The sequence below is a fragment of the Halichoeres trimaculatus genome, unplaced genomic scaffold (assembly GCF_033239565.1).
Source record: "Halichoeres trimaculatus isolate MK-OKI-2021-1 unplaced genomic scaffold, fHalTri1.1 fHalTri1_scaffold_13, whole genome shotgun sequence".
NCBI classification, from domain to species: domain Eukaryota; kingdom Metazoa; phylum Chordata; class Actinopteri; order Labriformes; family Labridae; genus Halichoeres; species Halichoeres trimaculatus.
The window spans coordinates 4,983,504-5,004,412 of record NW_027437191.1 but is presented as its reverse complement, the minus strand read 5'-3'; the positions used below and the strand labels follow the sequence as shown (position 1 = coordinate 5,004,412).

Sequence of the window (20,909 nt, the reverse complement as noted above, 5' to 3'; positions counted from 1 at the left end):
AGAACAAAATCTTAAGTTTAAGAGAATAAACTCGTATTAGTCCATAGGCAGAGGTGAAGGATATATCCAATATACTCAATATATGTATGTGCCTATGTACGTATGCATGCATAATTGTGTGTCTTAAAATATATAAATATGTGTATGTGTGTGTTTGTGTGTGTGTATATATATATATATATATAAAACAACACCAATAAAGAATATATATATATAACAACACCAATAAAGAATATATATATACATATATATATATAAATTCTATATTTTATGTTGTGCAAAAAAATAGTTGTAATTGGGAAGTTCTTTACTATTGTATATTAAAATGAACGAAAAATAAATGAATTTTAAATATAGATATATATATATATAATAGGGCTGAACAATTTATCGTTTTCAGATCGAAATCGCAATTTTAGACTATACAATTTTGAGATCCCCAAAGCAGCAAATTTTTGCAGCGCTCCTGACTGACTTAGGATCTCTTGTGTCAAGTATTATACACATTCTGTTTTACAAATTTGTAGACAATCTATACGTTAAAAGTGCTGGTAAGCAGGTCAACAACACAAAGCCTCTGTTTAGGAGTAGAAGTTGATGAAAACAGATTATCATCAAGTTTGATGATTAAAAAATCGTGAACTGCAATATCTGGCAGAAAAATTAGATCTTTTCCTAAAATCGTTCAGCCCTACATGTGAATATTCAAAAGCTTGATTTGAGAAAATCGTGAATCAAATTGAAATCACAATATCTGCCAGAAAAATCGTAATTCAATCTTTTCTTAAAATCGTCCAGCCCTAATATCAAATACAAATTGTACAATTTATCACCCATATGTTTTAAGATGTGTGTATATGTAACTCTGTGTCTTGTTTTTCTTCCTTCACTTTCTGCTGGTGCTCCTGTCACAGCAAGCAGAACACTCCCCCACCCTCCCAGAAAACTCTCATGCATGTTTTGGGAAAGGAGGGAAAACAGTTGCATGCATATGTCATCAGACACAGGTTTGGGATTTGCAAATAAAAATCCTACAAATCCAACTGAGGGGTCTGCTTGAATCATTATACTGGTGTCAGTTTACACATCAAACAGTTGAATTTAAAATGTTTACAGTCATTTAGAGCAGAAATCTGAATTTGTTTCGTGGATCAAAAAATAGCTTAAAAATATTGCGATATTGGTTTTAGGCCGTATCTTACAGCCGTGTTTACAGAAGATCTAAGAAATGTAGTCTGAAAAACATGAGCTCACATGTGTGTAAAATGATTCTGATGATGCGACACCTCTCCTGGGTGAGGTCATTTAATATTTCAGTATCATATTCATTGATGCTGCAATTTGCAGACGTTTCACTCAGAACAAAGGGCCAGCTCTGCATAGATGCCCATTCAAGTTCCCCAAGTGTGCCGAGGAGAGGACAGCACGTTTGTAGCTCTCAGACTAGCTTGCTGTGATTGCAGAGAGGTGAGGGTTTGTAAAAGCAATGCTCCACTGATGAGTTATTGATCGGGGAAAGCTGAATCTGTGAATATCTTTCTAAGTCTACCAGAGTTTTTAACAAAGCCCCAATTTCTTAGCTATGTTTTTCAGGACCCTGAAAACCATCTACCTTGTAACCTGTCTGTTTAGGAGTGTTTCCCCTTGTAGAAAACAGATGCTCTATCTGTGACCTACAGTTGGCCTCCTTTACCGACAAACACACAAACATAACAAGTCCCATATACTCAATCTGACACAGTTGAGATGTTTCCAGGCTGAGATCTTCATTTTAATCTTAATGCCTTAAACAAACTTCATGTTTCTGTTTTATTGGCAGATATATGAGCCACAACATTCCCTGTACACGGCACATGACTTTCTTTGAAGTGCAGCGTAATCAGACTAAGTTTAATCATCCATCCTGTAATGTGTGTAGGGGGAGAGTCAGCCTTCAGCTGTCGCTGTAAACATTACGTGCACCATTATAAGAAAAAGGAGAATTCTCTGTGAGTCACAGAACTTTACCTGTACACCAGGAGTTATTAATCCTGCTTTAAAGCAGCTTTGTCTCTGAGTTCAGGGGACTCTGCTCTGTGTAAATCTGCTGATAATTCTCCACACATGTGGCTCCACATGGACCCAACAGACCTTCACCACAGAGCAGGAGCCGCCCTGAGACCTCAAGTGACTCTTGCTACCTTGAATGACTAGGCTTTGGTCAGCCTGGCCCGCTCTTTAACAACTTCCTTCCTCATCGGGATTCATTGTGTCCAGTCTGCAGTCCTGGGCCGACGCTATTTATAACGAAGCAGCTTGCTTTCCCCCCTCTGCCGTTTGCTCTGCAAACACACAGAGGCCAGCTTCTCCCTCTGTTTGTTTGTACAGTAGAATTACAGAGAGGGCTGCTGGGAAAATATGTGGTTCAGGAAGCATGAGGTAGCACTTCTCCACCACAGGGAGGGTGGGAGGTAAAAGAAGTAAAAAGACAGAGCGCGAGGGCGAAAACAAGGTGCAAGGAGACTTTATCTTCAGATATCTGCAACTGCAACTTCAGAAACTCTTCACACCTGTTAAAGCTTGGCAACAAAATGAGCCAGAAAATCTAAACAGCATTAAAAAAGTGTTCACATCAATGTGGTCAGAATTGAAATTCATTTAAAAATGTTTGTGTCTTATTTTTGGCTCATAGCTCCTGTGAGGGACTTGAGTATCCAAATAATCTTCCTTCTAACATATTGGTTGCAGTTCCATTCAACGCAAATATCTGAAGTGGTAAATGTAAAAAAAAAGGTAAATAATTAGGCTTCTGAGTGTGAGACCTCAATATGACAGCGCAGAAATCATCAGTCTTGTTGCTGATAGCTTTGTTTGCTTTTCTGTATCGTGAGGAGGCGTTATCATTGGTTTCAGTCTGATCCGCTAACAGGTAACAACCTAACAGATAATAACCTAACAAGTAACAGGCATTGCTGTATTTAGAGCTTTAAAATAGCCTACAAAAGTTGTTTTTTTAAACTTCCTACTCCTTCCTACTTTTATAATATTTGTTTATTTTAGAGTAAATAGAAAGTACAGTTACAAAAATTCCCTTGTACTATCACTTTCCGAATTAAAGTGATTGTGATTTCTATCTATTTCTTTTCATGTCATACTCACTCAATGCCTTTTTAACTTTTTACTCAATCCATCACTTTTATTGTTTTGAAAATTCCTGGAAATGCTATCTGACTAACTTTCAAAAAAATGTATCAAACTACAAGAATTTTACTCTTATAGTTATAAGGATATTGTTAATTTAAGAGAATAAAGCTTTTCTTTCTTCAGTGTACTCACTGTCTCACTCAGTTTAGTCCTAAACCTGCCTTTTTGTTTGTTTTGTTTTGTTTTTTAATTTTTTTAATTGTTCATTTTTTCATAAAGGAAAAGATTTTTTCTTTGTTTGTGTAACTTTACAAAGATAACGTGATGTCAAAAAAAAGGATTAAGGTTAAGAGTTTCAGGACAAAAAATGTAAAAAAGAAACAAACAAAACAAACAAACAAAAAAAAAAACAGGCTGTAGCGGTCAGAACAAAGTAAGTGTCTTTAACATTCAAGTTTTATTTTGATTTGTCCTTATTTTAAAAGACATTTTACCTTTTTTACTGTAATTTACTGCACCCCTCCTCCTGGATGTTAAGACTAAGCGTGTGAATCTTTTCAAACCTCTACATGTTCAAAACTCGCGGTTCTAAAAATAGCACCAGATCTTCACCAGAAATTCACTAGACTCGCTGAATGATGAAGTCACAACACAAGGATCTCTGATGAACTGGTTCATGACACATTAACTGAGATGTTTCAGACAGAGGTTGAAGTTAGGCTAAGCTGTAAATCATGTAAAGATACTATAGAGGACCAGAGGGACAGGTATATGTTGAAATCTTTTTTCTTAGACTCGGTCTCATTTCTTGAGGATTCAAATTGCTTAAAAATATTTAAAATATATTTCAAAATATTTCATCTAGCTTTAAATAATCATTAAAACCCCCTTTCCTTTCATCATATCTCCATATGTGATGCAAAAGCTGAACTCTTCTCATGACATTACCTGACCTGAAACACATATCCTGGTTTGAGTACCTCTGCCTGGGACCTGCTCTTGTCACAGGAAGTCTGTTCAGTGCTGTAAACTGCAGATCAGGAAGGTGTCGGGACATTAATTCATGCAGAATCTCATCTATAACCTGCGATAGTGAAGAGGAAAGCTGGCTGATAACTGTGTGTGAGAGGGTATATGTGTGGAGTAATGGAGTGCCTATAATGGCAACACACACACATACACACACACGCACACACATAAAAACACACTCATCCTTGTCATTTTGGAGCCTATGTCTCAGCTGTAAATCAGCTCATCATAATTCACTCATGAATCTGATCCTCACTGTGAAGGTGATAATCACACATTACTGCTGAGCCTCTTTATCTGCAGCTCCGCTCTGAAAAGCACAATCCTGTCATGTCTCTCCAAACCCTACGCAACACACTGACTCGCTCTGTGGATACGGTCACCATGGAAACACGCCACTTCCTCTCTCCATCTTCTTCTCTGCTCCAGCCGTGCACTCCGAGCAAAGCCCCCACCCCCCTCCCCTTCCGTCTCCTCCTCCTTCTTCTCCTCTTCCCAGAGCTCATCAAAAATTATTTTCCCCACACCTCCAGCAAATATTCAGGAGTGTCGATGGAGCCTGAAAGGTCAAAGGTCAGGCTCTGCAATGGCCAAGATATGATGTGAGAGTCCAGGGAAGCACAGGTGAAAGGAGCTGGAGTGGTGTCAGAGTTATTTATGTCAGAGGGGTTTCTAACTGCAGGCAGCACAAAAAGGAGCTCAATCTGCATCTGACTTTCATTATTAAAACACAATAAAATAGAAAAGTTGTTTTCAATGAAGTAGTTAACTGTGTAGAATATTGCAATACATCACAATATTGTGATATCGTAATATTATTGTATCATGACCCAAGTATTGAATCGTGCAATGAGGTTCTTGCCAATACTCACTCCTACTTTTTTAACTCCCTGCAGATAATCCAGAATGCAGCAGCACGTCTGGTCTTTAACCAGCCCAAAACAGCACACGTCACCCAGCTGTTAATCTCTCTTCACTGGCTTCCAGTAGCAGCTCGAATCAAATTCAAAGCTCTTCTCCTGGCTTACAAAACATTAATAAGAACAGCTCCTGCCTACCTGGGGTCTCTCATCCAGGCATACACTCCCTCTCGCCCACTACAATCTGCGTGTGAAAGACGCCTGGTGCTCCCAGCCCAGTGCGGCTCCAAATCACTAGCCAGACTCTTCTCCTCTGTTGTGCCCAAATGGTGGAATGAATTACCTAACTATACGATCCCCAAAGTCCCTTTCTACCTTTAAGAGAAGTCTGAAAACTTATCTGTTCAGGGAACACTTGTGCACTTAAGCTGACCTCTCTCCTCTTTGCCTTCAGGGGGAGAATGAGTCAGAGGGTCTAAGACTCAGCTCTTATGATTTTTTAGCACTATTACTGAATTTTGATGAAGATTGAGGTATACTGTTGCAGCATTGCATGCAGTTGGCTTGTTGATTATTGTGACCCCCCCCCCAAAAAAAAAAAAAAAAAAATAAATAAATAAATAAATAAATAAAACTTGCACTTAATGGCAGCACCTGCAGCCAAATAACCTGAAGCACTGTTGTCGCACTAACTAGGTTTTCCTTCTGTCTAAATTCTTGCTTGTGTTGTAAGTCGCTTTGGACAATAATAATAATAATAATAATAATGATAATAATAATAATAACAATAATAATAATAATAATAATAATAATAATAATAATAATAATAATAATAATAATAATAATAATAATAATAATTATTATTATTATTATTATTATTGTAATAATAGTTTGCAAATAAAGTCATAATTTACAAGCCTAGATTTAAAAAAGAGGATTTGTTTAGAGGATACATTTAATGCAGAGAAAGGTATTTTATTGTTGTACATTGTTTTAACCAGAAGCTGGGACCAACTGACTGCTTTGAGGAGCAATGCATGCTGGGTAAATGGAGATAAAGAAAACTGTAGTAAATGTACATGTAATAAGTAAACCTTGTGTAGATCTGTTTTGATTTAAAAAAAAAAAAAGTAAAGTACTTGTGCTCTGTCTGATCTGGTTAAAAGACCTCTTGCAGGTAAGAACCTCAGCTGACAGTAACTCACAGGTGAGATCTCAGATGGAGATTATCACCGTGAGTGAGAAAACATCATCTCTCCCTCTGAAAAGACTTCACAGTCCTTCACTCTCCCTTGGCTGGAGAATCAGCTCTCTGTGATGTTATTACACTTGCTCTGAGCTCCATCTGTGAATTAGAGGGTCCCTGACTGATCTTTAGCCGGTAAACAACAACAACAACAACGACAGCAACAACAACAACAGTTGTCTAGTCTGCAGCTCGGAGGACGTCTGCCCAGGTGGATTAGGGAAGGGTGATTAGAGGATTGGCTATTCATCCTTGTCAGCACAGTCGAGCTGTGTTGAAGCTCTTGCCCACTCACGTTCGACTCGCAGCAGCCGCCGCGCCATTAAAACTTTATGGCTGCAGCACACAGCGGCTGTAATGTGCTGCTCGTAATCCCTTTGTGATGCACGGCTCGGCTGCAGCTGGGCTTCAGCTAATTGTTGGTAGATCAGAAATGTCAGGACTCTGCTGTGCTGCGCTCAGATTAGCATGCGTCTACAAGCTGATTCTAAAACAGAATGGCTGGTTAGCACAGGAAGAGTAAGACAGGGGGATCACTTCAGGGGTCAGACCCATCCTCAGAGCAGCCTGACCCTTGTCATGGAGACACGGTCAGGGTTAGGGTTACCGTCTCAAAAAACAGCATCGCAGCATCCTGCGTCTGTCCCAGGCTCTCACATTCAGACTCATTACACAGATCTCCAGCGGTGCATGAAGCAGATTAATAATATCAAAGCACATCTGTGCCCTTTGGAGGTGCTGTAAATCTTGTACTCAACACTCCCGCTTCAATTACATGATGATTTAATGACTGCTAATGCAGACCTGGAGAGCAGGCCACTGCGATATAATTAGCCATGAAGGAGTAGAGAGTGCGGCTACATTGTGTGGTACATGTAGGAGACGTGTTCGACACTCACCTCTGGCCCCTGCTCCTGGACGTGGCAAGATTCGCTGTCTCCCTCTGAGAAGGAGCCCGACTCGTCGCTGGAGTTGATGCCGTACGACTGCTCACATTTGATCTTGGGTCGCACTTGGTTGAAAAGGGCCTCCCCTCCCACGCTCTGCTCCTGCTGGTCCACATTGAGGCAGCGCGCCACATTGGAGCACGGCGAGGAGGAGAATTCAAACTGGGGCAGGCTGCAAGGGGAACCTCCGCTGCCGTCCTCCGCGTACGAGTACGAGGAGCAGGAGCTGGAGGTGCGGGTGCGAGTCTCACAAGGCGGCGAGCGAGGGCACACTTTGATTGGCACTGGGCAGCTGGTGTTGGGTCGTGGGCGGCACAGGATGGGGGGCTCAGAGGTGGTGGTGCTGGGAGAAAAGGTCTGGGAGGTGGGGAGGGACTGGCTGGCTCCAGCCCACACGCCCTTTGGCATGTGCTCAGTGAGATCCATCTCCAAGGAGTTCCCACCGGGGTAGGAATGCGCTGGAGTTCCCAGACGGTTGCAGGCCCCTGAGGAAAATATGACACTACGGCGGTCTAGCTCAACTTCCTGTTTGCAGACCCCATCACAGGAAGCAGACTTGAGGGACAACCCTACAGGGAAACCGTCCACATCTTTCGAGGATGTAACAGACAGACTCAGCTCCCCAGTGAAAGGCCTGAAGTCTTTTTTATGATCTCCCTGAGAGTTTCCTTTGTCCTGGGGGCAGACGAGTCTGTTGGCGAATAGCTGCTGCGAAGTGTTGGGGAGGTCCGCCCCTTTCTTGAAGAAGGCTCGGAGGCAGGACGGCGACTTGGTTCTCTTGGCTCTTTCCACAGATACGGGGTGATCCATCTCCATGGCAGTCACACTGTCCTTATCCCTGCCGTCCTGCTCGTCCCCTGACAGGCACAATGAGATTGCCTCTTCCTCGGCCTGCGGTTCAACCTTGATCTGTGCCAGAGGCAGCCTGCCCTGACCCGGCACGGTGCCACCAATGCTGCTCTCCTTTAATGTGCTTGGAAAACCTGAGGTACTGGTGTGTGAGGAGGTGTCATTATTGTGCTTGTTGCAAGCCCACTGGTATTTCCTGTACTTGGGGCATCGTGGCAGGTCTGACGCTCCGTGTCGATCAAAGTCCAGCCGCCCATCCATCAGCTGACCGGGCATGGACACCCCTAGCCGATCGTCGTCCGGGTGTCGGAAGGAGGAGAAAGCTTCTGCGCAGCGCCGCGCCCTGGGGGAGGTGGGCCTTTCCTCTGACTGCATGCTCTCATCCTCTGAGTTGTTCCCCTCCGCCGCCACCTTGTGGCAGAGCAGCAGGCCGTCCTCTTCGCTGCGCAGCTGAGCCTCCAGGAAGCGAAAGCATGAGTCCTCGAGGTTGTGCATGCGCAGGAATTCGGCACAGCGGATGACCTCCTGGATGTTTTCTCTGCTGAGTAACAGCTTAGCAGTGTAGGCAAACTGCAACAATGGGGCGAATCCCCTGGCAGTGACCTGCAAAAAAACAGGGAAATTGCCAGCATTACCATCAGCACAGGCATTGTTCAGAGCACTTGGAGTGTGGTGAGACAACCGGACAGCTCCAACCATCAAAAACAAACACTGTAAAGTACCGCTTAATCTTTCTATGGGTCAGCACTGAACGTTCTACGCAGCAGTAAATAAGAACTGGTGGGTTTGTTCTGGGGATGTTGGCAGGTTGTGTCCTGCCTCATGTTCATAATAACAACCTGTGGGACATTCCAGCAGTGCACCACTGTCTGCGGTCACACCACTGGCCTGCTTACACCCACCCATGTCACTGCATCTGTCTATTAACATGTGGTCAGATGTTAAAGCACAAGTGCATCTTGTCGAACGCCTGCCTGCAGCTTGAGTCCATGTTGAAGTTAAATCTACGGTGGCCCTGGTGGCCAAATTTGTAAAAATTTGAAGACAACTTCCTGTGATTGAAAAACAACACTTTACACATAAATTGTCAAACAAAAAACATCAAATTAAAAAAAATCTTTTTTTTCCCAACAAACTTCACAGATCTACTAATTGAAAGGTCTTTTTTTTTTCTTTTTCAAACATGTTTGTGTTTTGTGATCTAATTTGGGAATTAACAAAATGCGTTATGTTTTTTAAAATATTTTTTTACATTTACAGAATTTTATGACAAGAATTGAATTAATATTTGTGGATTTGTAAATAGTTTTGTAGGGGGGTGTAATTTTTCATTTGTCCATAAATAGTTATGTGATTCTTTTTTTTTTTAAATCAATTTGATGAGATTTGTACCAAATGTTTTCTTTTGGCATTTATACTGGATCTTATGAGACTTGTTTGAAATGATAGGGCCAATTCAAATGAAGGGGGTTTGTGGAGCAGGGAGCCTTAAAAAGACAGTAACTGAACAAAGTGACAGAGGCTGAAATAATGGTTTTCCAAAACACTAGTAAGAGAAGATTTTATTTGAGATGAAAATCATGCAAAGACACTACAGGGGCACCAAAGGGACAAGAAAGAAAGAAAAAAAACCCTTCTTTGCACTTTTTATTAAAAGTTCCATGGAAGGCACCACAGTTTAGCAAAGATACTTGTCCCTGGTTTTGTTCTTTCGATGATGTTTGGTGTCATTTCAGAGAGATTCTGAATGGATACTAAACTACACGCAGCTTCAGTGTTTTTCTAAATATCTTTTTCAGATCTGATTTGGAAGCTAGAAAATGTCTCAAGGCTCTCTTCTTTTGATTTGATTGATCTTAAATACAATAAAAACACCATAGACGTTCATTATGAGGGTTTTCCTTAATTAGAAGTATCAAAATGTTCAAATAATGAGACCATGACAAACAAAAGCAGCAGTTTGGTAACTTTATAGAAGAATCACTTGTATCCTGGTGACCTAAGGGTTACAGTAAATGACTCAAGATACTGCAAACAAAATCTTGAGTTTTTTTAAAGCTGTACTTTTGATAAAGAGGACTGTGCATAAACTGTCTGTGCTGCTCAGTGTTGCTGAAGGTGTTTGGATCAGGACGTGGACCCACAGCCTCACTTTCTGTGTCAGTGCCCTGCATCGTCAGGTCAAGTGCCTGTAAAGCCTAATGGTTTGTAAGACCACGGCTTATCCCTGTTGTGACCATGTGGCGCGGGATGATAGAGGGAAGCCTTCCATTTAGACTTAATGCCAGATAATTAGGTAAACTCCTGAGCCTGCAGAAGTCCAGGCCGCCCTCTGCTGCTGCAGTCACTGAGCACACAGAGCAGAGAAAGGAGCTGCTTTAATGCTCGGCTTGTCTGCTGTTGGGAGATCAGCGTGAGGTTCACACTAGGTTGCGTTCATCACTTTACTCAGGCTCAAGCGCTCAGTCCCTGCAGCTTTATCCTGGTTTATTCTCTGGTGACAAACAAATTACTGTTGGGTGCTCGGGGGAAAGCAATCATACACACACACAGAGGAAAAGGTGTGCTCGCAAACACAATTACAACGGGTTCACTGTGAATCTGGGGTGTATTGTTTGCCCTACAAAGCTTCTTTTCAGAGACTGAGTGATGTAAAGTGTTTCTTACATGACTTAACAGAGGCGTGCAGATGTACGGGATGAGCAGCGCATTGTGCTTTTAATGAGCCCTCTGTTTACTGATTGTTCTGCTGCCTTTGTCAGGGGAAAAATGAGAAGATGAATTAGTGAAGGTATCCGCTGTGTGAGCGCCAACACAGCAGCCTCTAAAGGTCCGTGGCCCCTGCCAGACACCCCTCTTGTAAAACAGGATTTTCCCTCCCAAGTAATCAAGTTTCAGAGACCGCAGAATTTGCTCGTTGGATTTTTCCGCCTGGAAAAACAACTTAGCAGTATGCATGAGGAAACACAAATATGTCAGAGAAAAACAGCCTGAGGTCATCTGTATGAGTCAAAGAATGTGTTTAATCATCTGGCTGCGTGGATTTTAAGAAGATAAACATGTGCATTAGCTTACTGACTTAAAAAAATGGAGCAGACTTCTCCAAAATATTCTGTATAAAATTAGGGATAATGCACGCTGCAGGCTCAGAGATCAACAACACAAAGGAAAATGTTTTTTGTGCCAATTAAATGAGAGCATGATCCCAAAATACAGGCTGGATTATGTGATGATAATACAACAAATATGATAATTAAAGATTAAGTCCTGAAATGTGACTTCAAGCCATGATCTGGTAGATAATCTGTCAGAACAACTCAACTCAGTCTATTTTTAAAGAGGGGGTATTTAGCTTTTTTTTTGTTGGTTTGTTTGTTTGTTTTTTTCTTTAATCTGTCCCTGTTGTATCCCCATTGTAGCTTTGTATGGTTTACAGCTTAAAAAATCCACATTTTTCTTCCTGGTGTTTTAGAAAACCTATATTTCAGCTTTAAGACTCCCCCCCCTTCACTGATTGGCCAGACCTCTAGAGGTATGTCAGGGGGTGAAGCTATTGGAAGACCTTGGTGTTTGAGGCCCACCCCTTTTATCATTTAATAAACCAGTTAACAGATCCTTTGTGAGAATGATGCTGAATGTGGCTACCATATAAGGTGGCAGAGGCAGGAGATGAATAAAACTCAGAGAAAGAAAAACGCTCCTTTATATACCCTCCCCAATCAGGTGTTACCACATGCATGGGTGCTAGAAACATGAAAACTTTGATAACAACTATTCGAAAACTCCAAACCCTAAAATACATATAGCAGTGACTAAAGGCTACATTACTTCATGTGAGTACTGTTTTAGATTAGTCACATTTTGCAAACTCTGTTTAATGAATGTAAAATGTAGCACTGATTACTCCCCTTACAAATCTATCTGATGGAGCCTTCCTGTAACGTTAAAGAGGCTGCTTGTTTCCCCAGTGACTATTTTACACACACACCCTGGGAGTGGAGACAGAAAGGCACAGGTAAGTGATGAGCCTTATGTTGTCTCTTAATTCATATTGAACTGTTCACTCCTTTTAATGAGCACACAAATCTGCTCAGACCTTAGTCATCTTATTCTGTGCATCTCATAGGTGGTGCAGCCAAATCAACCACCCGGCCACCGAATGAACAACCGATTGTCTACTGGGACACACACACACACCACTCACACACATATATAGCCACAAACACACACTTCATTAACAAAATCTGAATAAAGTGCATTTGCTAAAATACCCCTCAGGCTCATCATTTGTTATGCATGTTGTGCTCTTTTACTCTGAAATCACAGCATGCCGTGGTCTATATGTGCAATGAAAAACACTTCAGCGTTTGCTGACTCAACCCCCAGTTATCTGCTCTGGTAGTACCAAAGACTGAAGAGACCTTTATTACATCCTTATGACAAAGATACCTGTCAAAATGAGTCTGGTTCTGTCCAAGGTTTCTGCCTGTTAAGGGGAAGTTGTTCCTCTTCACTGTAACTTGCTAAATGCTGCAAAGGGCTCGACTCATGGAGGGTTAAGATTAGATCAGACTCCTTATCTTGTCTTGATGTTGGGTGTCTGTTCAAAAAATACTGTTTTATTAACGTTAACAGGACAATACCTGTTACTGTTTTTGAAAAGTGTCCTGAGATAATGCTGGCTATGATTTGGTGCTTTATAAAAAAAGTTGATTGATCGAGCGATCCACTCAAGATCTAGTGGGATTTTCAGAATTTGATTCACAGTTTTCTATGGCATACAAATATGTAAAGGTTTGAAAGTCTGCACAATTAGTCTGAACATCCAGGGTTGGTACTTTATATACATGTCCAATAAATGGAAGCCTACATCCCTTCATAATGAATGGGAAACATGAGTTGTGGTCCAGACCTCACTGACTGTGCCCAAGACTTTAGTCCTGTTTCCACCACAAGTCCAGTTTAGATAAGTACAGTCGTGTAAAGGTTGGATCCAAAAAGCCTGATTCTGTTTGCGTTTCCACCATAGACTGTATATAGAGTGGACAATGTGGCTCTACCATTTACCATTGCACGGTTTTAAAGCCAAAATTCCCCCGTCACAGGTGCAGCCATTGGTAGCAGTTGTGCAGCCAGAGTCTGTGCAGTAGAGAATTCTGGGAGAATCTGAGTGGAGCCAGGTGACAAAAGTAGTATTTTTTTTTTTCTTTGGAGGGTCTTATTACTTCTTGACTCTATCTCCCAACATATTTTACAATCCCCGAAAAAAAATACACAAGAGCGGCAGCTGGCAGTCATAGTTAAATGTAATGTAAAACTTAATTTCTAACCTCTTATAACTACTGAAAATGAAACTCTTTAGAAAAAAAGGGGACTTGAAAACAAGGCAGCCAAATTGTATCTTAAAATCACCTCAACAATCGGATGTGAGAGACTCTTCTAAGAGGTGTATTCAATTTTTAAAGTTTGACCACACTCATCTGGAATGACTGGAGAGCCGGATTTTTTGACCTATACTGCAGCCAGCCACCAGGGGAAGCACTTTCTGCTGCAACCTCAATTTGAGCTGAGCAAGATGACATCCATTTATTTTTGACAGTTTATGGTTTCCTCAGCCAGCAGTGCCCCCTCTTTGTAGGCGGTGTGAAAGCTGGATGCAGATAGCCACGTCAGGTATGTAACAGCGTGACATCACAGCAGTGCTACACAGCGTACCTTGCTAATAAATCCAACAAAGAAGAAAAACAAGACAGAATAATCAAAGAGCAACAATGGAAGACATCCAGCAATTCGTCGGCTGTGTGCTGTGAGGAGAAATGCAACAGCCGCTGTCGTAGAGTAAGTATTGATTCTTTTGACCAATCAAAGAACTGTAGTGTTGTAGCTCCACCTTTTGGGGTTGGATTGGTATGTCCGGTACCTCAACAGAAGGGTACCAAAAAGTGGAATGGTACCGGACGGTAATTTTGAGAGCTGTCCTGGTTTAGGTGAAAGGAAACACTGTACTGAGACAAAGTGAACTGAACTGATTTGTGGAAACGGAGCTTATCAACACCAGAACATAACACATCAGGAGTGGGCACAAAAGAGACTTTTCTTTGACTGAACTCAAGTACTGCTGCACTCATAACTCATCAGCTCTGTGCATTAATCTCACCATCCTTCCCCTCCACATAGTTTTCTCCAGCTTATTACAAACCTCTTATTATCCACCTCTCTGTCTCTGAGAGCTATAAATAAACGTGTCCCTTATTTCCCGCTTGATCTGCAGCTCTGTGAAGTGTCAGCAACAGCTGTCAGATCCTGCCTACATTCTCCTGGCTTCAAGTATTTCCCTGTTGGGTTTAGAAATTAGCGTGTATGCTCCCTTTACCTATGTTACAACACTCCAAATACATATATTTAAATAAATGTGTTTGGTGTGTGTGTGTAAAGTGTTTACAGATGTGTTCAATGCCTTACATACATCTGTTTGCAAACATTTAACATCCAAAATTTGTTTTGTCTCTCTCTCTTTATATCCTCAAGGTGTGCATCTGTTTTTGTTTCTTGATTTTCTGCATCAAAAAACTCCCAGCATGCACCTGATCTAATAGCACCTTGCTTGGGCTAACAGCTAGCAGTCCAACAGCAGCAGATATATCAGTCATTGTTAAGAGGAAGCTGCTGACTCCATAACTGTGCAGGGGGGATGGTGGAATTAGTGTGTGTGTGTGTGTGTGTGTGTGTGTGTGTGTGTGTGTGTGTGTGTGTGTGTGTGTGTGTGTGTGTGCGCGCGCATGTCGAGTAAGGGGGCGGTGGGAGTGTATGTGTGTGAGATTGTGACAGGTTGGGGGGAGGGTAGAAGCTTTGACTGGACTATCAGCTCTACTGATGAGCGCAGCACATCTTCAACAGTACAACGGCACTGCTTACACACACACACACACACACACACACACACACACACACACACACACACACACACACACACACACACACACACACACACACACACATTTCTGTTCCTGCTGCATGCAGTAACGAGCTGATATCAGAGTTAGCTTCTTTGTTGACATGTTAATTGCTTAGCACAACAGACAGGTCATATAAGAAAGAGGTTCACAGTTGCACAGAAACTGCACATTGCTGACTTTGATGAAAACAATGAAAATATTCACACAAAATCAACTTTTTCCTTCCAAAACACACCAAAACTGATTCCATGCTACGAACTAATATTGGAAAAGAAGATAATAAACGCTTCTTGAGACGCATACAGGCATATTCACATTTTTTAACTCAAACCAGGCGTCCGTCATTCTTTGTATTTCACAGAGCATGCTGCCCTTTCTTCCATTCGAGCAGCCATTGATTTTTTTTTTCCATCTTGCTCCTCAGCATGCAGATACGTGAACTATAGATGCGCCTGGGTAATCTTTCACTTTTCAAAATTTCTGCCTGTAAAACTTTCACTGTTGCTTGGAAACAGTGCAGACGTTCAAAACCAAATCTGCTGTTCACACCAGAGTGTAATGAAAGGCTTGGCCAAGAAAAAGCAGACATGATGCCCACCATGAATTCTTCTTTCTTTTTATGTAATAACTTTGTTAGTTTTCATTGGACGTGAATGATTGGCTGGTCTGGAGAAAGAAAAACCAAGCATAAGATCAGTGGGAGGGAAAATCTTGATTCAGAAGAGGAGCTTGGTTAATAAGGTGAACTGTGTCGCACGTTGTGTCAGATATGACCTGCTGATCAGCAGGGTGATGACACGCTTTGTCAGGCTTTTCTCTGTGTGACTGTAGGACCTACAGGCGCTGTTTGATAACTCGCTGCTCTCTGTATTAAACCCGTCCTTTGGCCCTGTGGCTCTTTTATTCTGCAGCAGCCTTTTGTCCCTGTCATCTCTTACAGTATTAGAGTGTAACCCTGACAGCGTACACTACAGCGCTGCTTCATCTCCATTATCACTGCGACTGGAGCTGCTTCCTGTTTGTCTGCACGCTCAGAGGTTAATGTCAGGTTGCTCAGCACATCTGATGTTTAATGCGTCCTCTCAAATGGAGACAGAGTGTGTTCTCCTGTGCTGGGAAGCTCCCCATTGTCATGCCGAGCCACGACTCCATTAGCATGCATGACATGCAGGAATTCGCTGGAGCACATTTGCATAAATTAGCCATCTCTTCTTCAGAGGCGAAAAGGCCGATGTAAGAGAGGAGTGCTGGGTGAGGAAGGGAGGGAGGAGAGGAGGGTGGTGTTGCTCAGCTTGTCATGAATGGATATTTGGCAGACTTCCTAAAAATGTCAAGCTCATTGTCTGGATCTGTGATTGGCTGCTGCCCCATGACTGTATCTTCTGTCCTGCAGACGGAGAGCAGGGCAGCGCTGGCTCAAAACGGCCTCGACCTGTCATGCTGATGTATTTCCCTCTTGTTTGAAGTCATACAGAAAGTGCTGCTAACAGCCCAAACCCTTCAAACGTCACGGCAGTGAGCTAATGACCAGGAAACAGTCTGTGTATCCTCCCTGTCCTCCTCTTCTTCCTACATGTTTCTTCTTCCTCTCCCCTCCCTCCCTCCCTTCCTCCAGAGTCCATCCCTGTCCTTCATTAGGCTGCTGTGCTGGTAGTAACAGTGGAGTAATCACATATGGTGCAGGGCGCACATAAAGATGCACTCCTGCAGGCAGCAGCTGCTGATACTAGCTGAAAATAGATCCCCGGTAGGCTCAGCACTTTTCCTCCAGCAGCTTTACTGTTTATCAGCAGCTCAGCCGGACGCACACACTCATTTCAGCTTAAACTGCCTCACCGCTTCAGTCGGGGGGCTCGATTTGCAGCAACAATCTGAGTGTGTGTGTTTGTGTGTGAGTGTGTGTTTGTGGGCATGAACAGAGACCAACAGGGTGTAAAGCTGAGACTGAGCTTGAAGGTTTGCCTTTGGTTAAGGAGCTGGATCTTCAAGCAAGAGAAAAAACAGCATCATATGTCTGTTCAAAATTTAAGGAACTACAAAAAAGAAAAACACACAACAAAAACACACTCTATGCTGTATTCTCCAGCACATTAAACCATTTAAACACCTCAGCACCGGAAAAAAAAAGAAAAAAGTTACATCCTCAGAGTTCATCTTTTGTCGAGGGGTGGTGAAAGAAATCGATTATTGATTATGCCTGATTTTGTCATGGATGACTATGAATTATTTATTGAATTTTTAAAAATCTACTTCATGCTAAAACAACATGCTACGTAGAGGAAAGGCTGCTCCACTGTTTCTGGGCTTCAAAGAAAGTTCTCACTGTGTGTGCTGTCTGAAGTTACATTGTTATGAAAATGAATACATAACAACATGGTGAAATTAGCTCTGTTTATCTCTGTTGTCTCAGGATTGGACACAAGAAGCGAGCAAAAGAAACGTCAAAGATCGTCTATAGCATGTGAGAGTGCTCACTCTCTTGCTATTTCTGAAACCCAACTCTGAATTGCTAATTTCTCATCTCATCTCATCTCATCTCATCTCATCTCATCTCATCTCATCTCATCTCATCTCATCTCATCTCATCTCATCTCATCCTCCATCTCTTATTCAAGTCCGGGTCGCAAGGGCAGCAATGCCTTCAGCAGAGACCAGTGGCCCCTGTCCCCAGCCACTTCCACCAGCTCCTCTGGGGGGATCCTGAGGTGTGGGCCAGCTGAGGGGATGTTTACACAACAGCAGTTTTAGAATAAAAAGCAGAAGTATCGGTCTTTGTCAGGTGACGTCACATCCACAAACGCTGCAGTGTAAGGATCAATATTGTTAATTGTTGACAATTTTTCAAAATATCTTTCCCTGGCATCTTTCTTCAGCTTATCTCGATATGGTTTCCGCTCCTTTGGCTTTTGTTTTTTGAGTTTTAACATTGTATAAAATCGTAGAGCTCCTCACTGCCTCTCCGTTTACCTCTATTGTTTACCTCTATTGTTTACATCCGTTTACCCACCAAAATGGCAGGAGGGGCTTGTAGATGGCGTCACTGACAAAGACCGATTGTTGCATTTCAGCCTCTTGTTTACACAGAAACTGTGTTTTAGCCGATCTAAAATGGAAACTTTATAAAACGGCCCCCAGAGTGTATTTTTCTGAAACGCTGATGCCACAATTGCCATGTAAAACTACAAGCCGGAGTTTTAGCTGAAAACGCTGACGTCAAGCTCAGCTTGAGGCGTGCGCATACTACAGTCCAACAGTACCGTTACGGTCGTCATGGTCTACCATGTTGAGCTTGTGCTGCTCAATCTGCTGAATCTGTGACTGTCTTTCAACAAATGTGCATCTGTTGCTCCACTTCTGCTCTTAGCATTCACCGATACACCACATGATCAGCCCAACTCTACTTCAGTGGTGATCTACCAAAAGACGATTGCGGCAAGACAGTTTTAGTGCAAACTACAGGCCCATTTTTTTTTCAGTGTTTTGGGGTTTTGGGATGAAATATTGCATGTAAATGGGGCCTGAGAGATATAATCTCTCAACCATGTCCAGGGTCTTCCCTGATGTCTCCTTCCAGCTGAACACCTCCCCAGGAAATCATCCAGGAGCTATCCTCACCAGATGCCTGAACAACTTCATCTGGCTCCTCTTGATGCAAAGGAGCAGTGGCTCTACTTCGAGCCTCTCCTGGTTTCCGCTTATTTTCTGCTTCCCGTATTTACAACACTTCACCACACACCAGCCATAAACTCCATGTCCTCTGTCTCCTCTCTGTTCCAACCTTGTAGCAGTTGCTGTATGATGATCAGAATTTCTACCAGCTTCTAAACATCAGAACCCTCAATATTGACAGTTATACAGCCCACATCGCCCTCATGTGTTTTGGAGGAGTAGTGCAGAGCAACGTGGACACATTGGAGCAGAAGCATTAAGAGCTCACAGCTGTATAGACCACTACTGCACTGAGGTATAAACTATGTTTTCTGAACAACAGTCTCCTGCTTATTTCTTAATATGTGACAGTGTTGTCCGAAAAGTTTAGATCAAATTCAAATCCTCAAACAGAGGATTAAAAACGCAAGCAGCTATTGACATCATATATCGTTTAAAAGCCTCTAACAAACCCACAGCCATTTTCAAATAAAGGTCCTTAGTTGAGTAAATTCATGTTCAGGGACTTGAAATCTGAAGGAAAGTGTCATGGTCAGGGACAGCAGCAGCTCAGACGCTGGTGCTGCTGAGCTAGGGGTGAGTTGGGTGAATAAACCTCCCCCTGAAGATGGATTAAATCAGATACTGTACGTCCTAATCCTCTCTCTGTGCAGCTTACTGTACAGTCCAGACACCAGGGAGGACATGACCCCACCCCTGCTGTTAGAATACGCTTTGTTTCTGTGTAGAAATGCGCTAAATCAATCGTTTCCAATCATATTTACACGTGTAGGTGCTTTTCTCAGCTCTGAGTCCAACCTTCCTGAGGATTACGACGCTTGTTTCAGCATTTTGAGAGCAGATTAATGAAAGTTGTTGTTCTCTTTTAACAGAAGCCAGAGTTTTTGAGGTTAAACACAAAGAAGCGTAAACACTGTGATCAGTCTGCAGAGTGCTGCTGCTTTTCCTGCCGTCCTCAAACAAAGACCGAACATCTTCTCCATCAGCTTACAGCGTGAGATGTGTCCTTGTGTTGGCAGAGAAAGAGAGACCCCCTGCTGGTCTGGGGGGAGGGGGGTGCTGGGTATTAGTGCCAGCACTTCCACCGCTGCGCATCACTCCTCTTTCATCTCCTAACCACCCAACCCCCATCTTTAGGAAGTCCCAGCTCCTGTCTCTTGCCATCTGTCTAACAGGCTGTGTGTGTGTGTGTGTGTGTGTGTGTGTGTGTGTGTGTGTGTGTGTGTGTGTGTGTGTGTGTGTGTGTGTGTGTGTGTGTGTGTGTCTGTGTGTGTGAGATGCTGTCCTGGGTAGGCTCTTGGTGTGGGGCCCGTCAAAGTGAGGCCCCCCTATGATTAGCCAGTTTTGTGCAAGTTGACCCTGTGACGGTGGACTGATGTCACTCATTAAACCTCCACATGAGCTCCATCCCTGTGTTTTATTTCAAAGTCTTCAACCTTTAACCTTCAATATTTGCTGAGGTAGAAATTCTGTTTGAATCAAACATGTCTAAATTAAGTTCTGGGGTAACTGATCAGCTGTCCAAAACTTTTTTGGGGCAGGACCTGTGAGCTGAACATCTTTGATTGGCAGAGCAGCCACAGAGGTTTTTTCCCTTCTCCCTTCATCCACAATGTAAGCCTTTGCACACTGAGTCCCTTTTTTTCAGATGTGTTTTCTTGAATCCATAATCTGTACGTTTTTTGGAAATGTCACGTAGACCTACACACATTGTACAATGAATCAGATTTGTTTATTTTTCTACTGATTGCGAAAATTTGCAGTATGAGAAAAATGGAGCCATCAAGCAGTGATTTAGCAATTGATCCTGAGCAGAGGCTGGCAGTATGTTTGAGAAATGGGTACGCACACACTCACACACACACACACACACACACACACACACACACACACACACACACACACACACACACACACACACACACACACACACACACACACACACACACACACACACCTTCGTTCATTATCTAAACATAGTCTGAATTAACACGAAATGTTTTGGAATATGTGAAAATGTTACGCTGCATGTAGCCTATGACCCTAGTTTTAGACCTAAGTTTTAGAATGAGTGTGTGAACAAGATTGACATAACCTGGGATCAAATTTTCAACATGTTTCAATTTCATACCCAGTGTGTAAAAGCCTTAAAGCTATGGTCTACGATCCGATGAAACCCAGTTTGAGACACATTTGTAAAACTCTGCAGCTTTTTCCACCGGTCGTTTTC

At 42.5% G+C, this 20,909-nt stretch overlaps 1 protein-coding gene across 3 annotated transcripts in view; it reads right to left on the bottom strand.

The window, feature by feature from the left end:
• Nucleotides 1–20,909, bottom strand: part of bach2b (BTB and CNC homology 1, basic leucine zipper transcription factor 2b) — a 157,875-nt gene that overhangs the window by 21,495 nt on the left and 115,471 nt on the right. For all 3 annotated transcript variants that reach the window (XM_074685208.1, XM_074685207.1, XM_074685206.1), the window contains exon 3: nt 7,158–8,657. In XM_074685208.1, the coding sequence (XP_074541309.1) occupies nt 7,158–8,657 (1,500 nt within the window). The remainder of the gene's footprint in view (nt 1–7,157; nt 8,658–20,909) is intronic.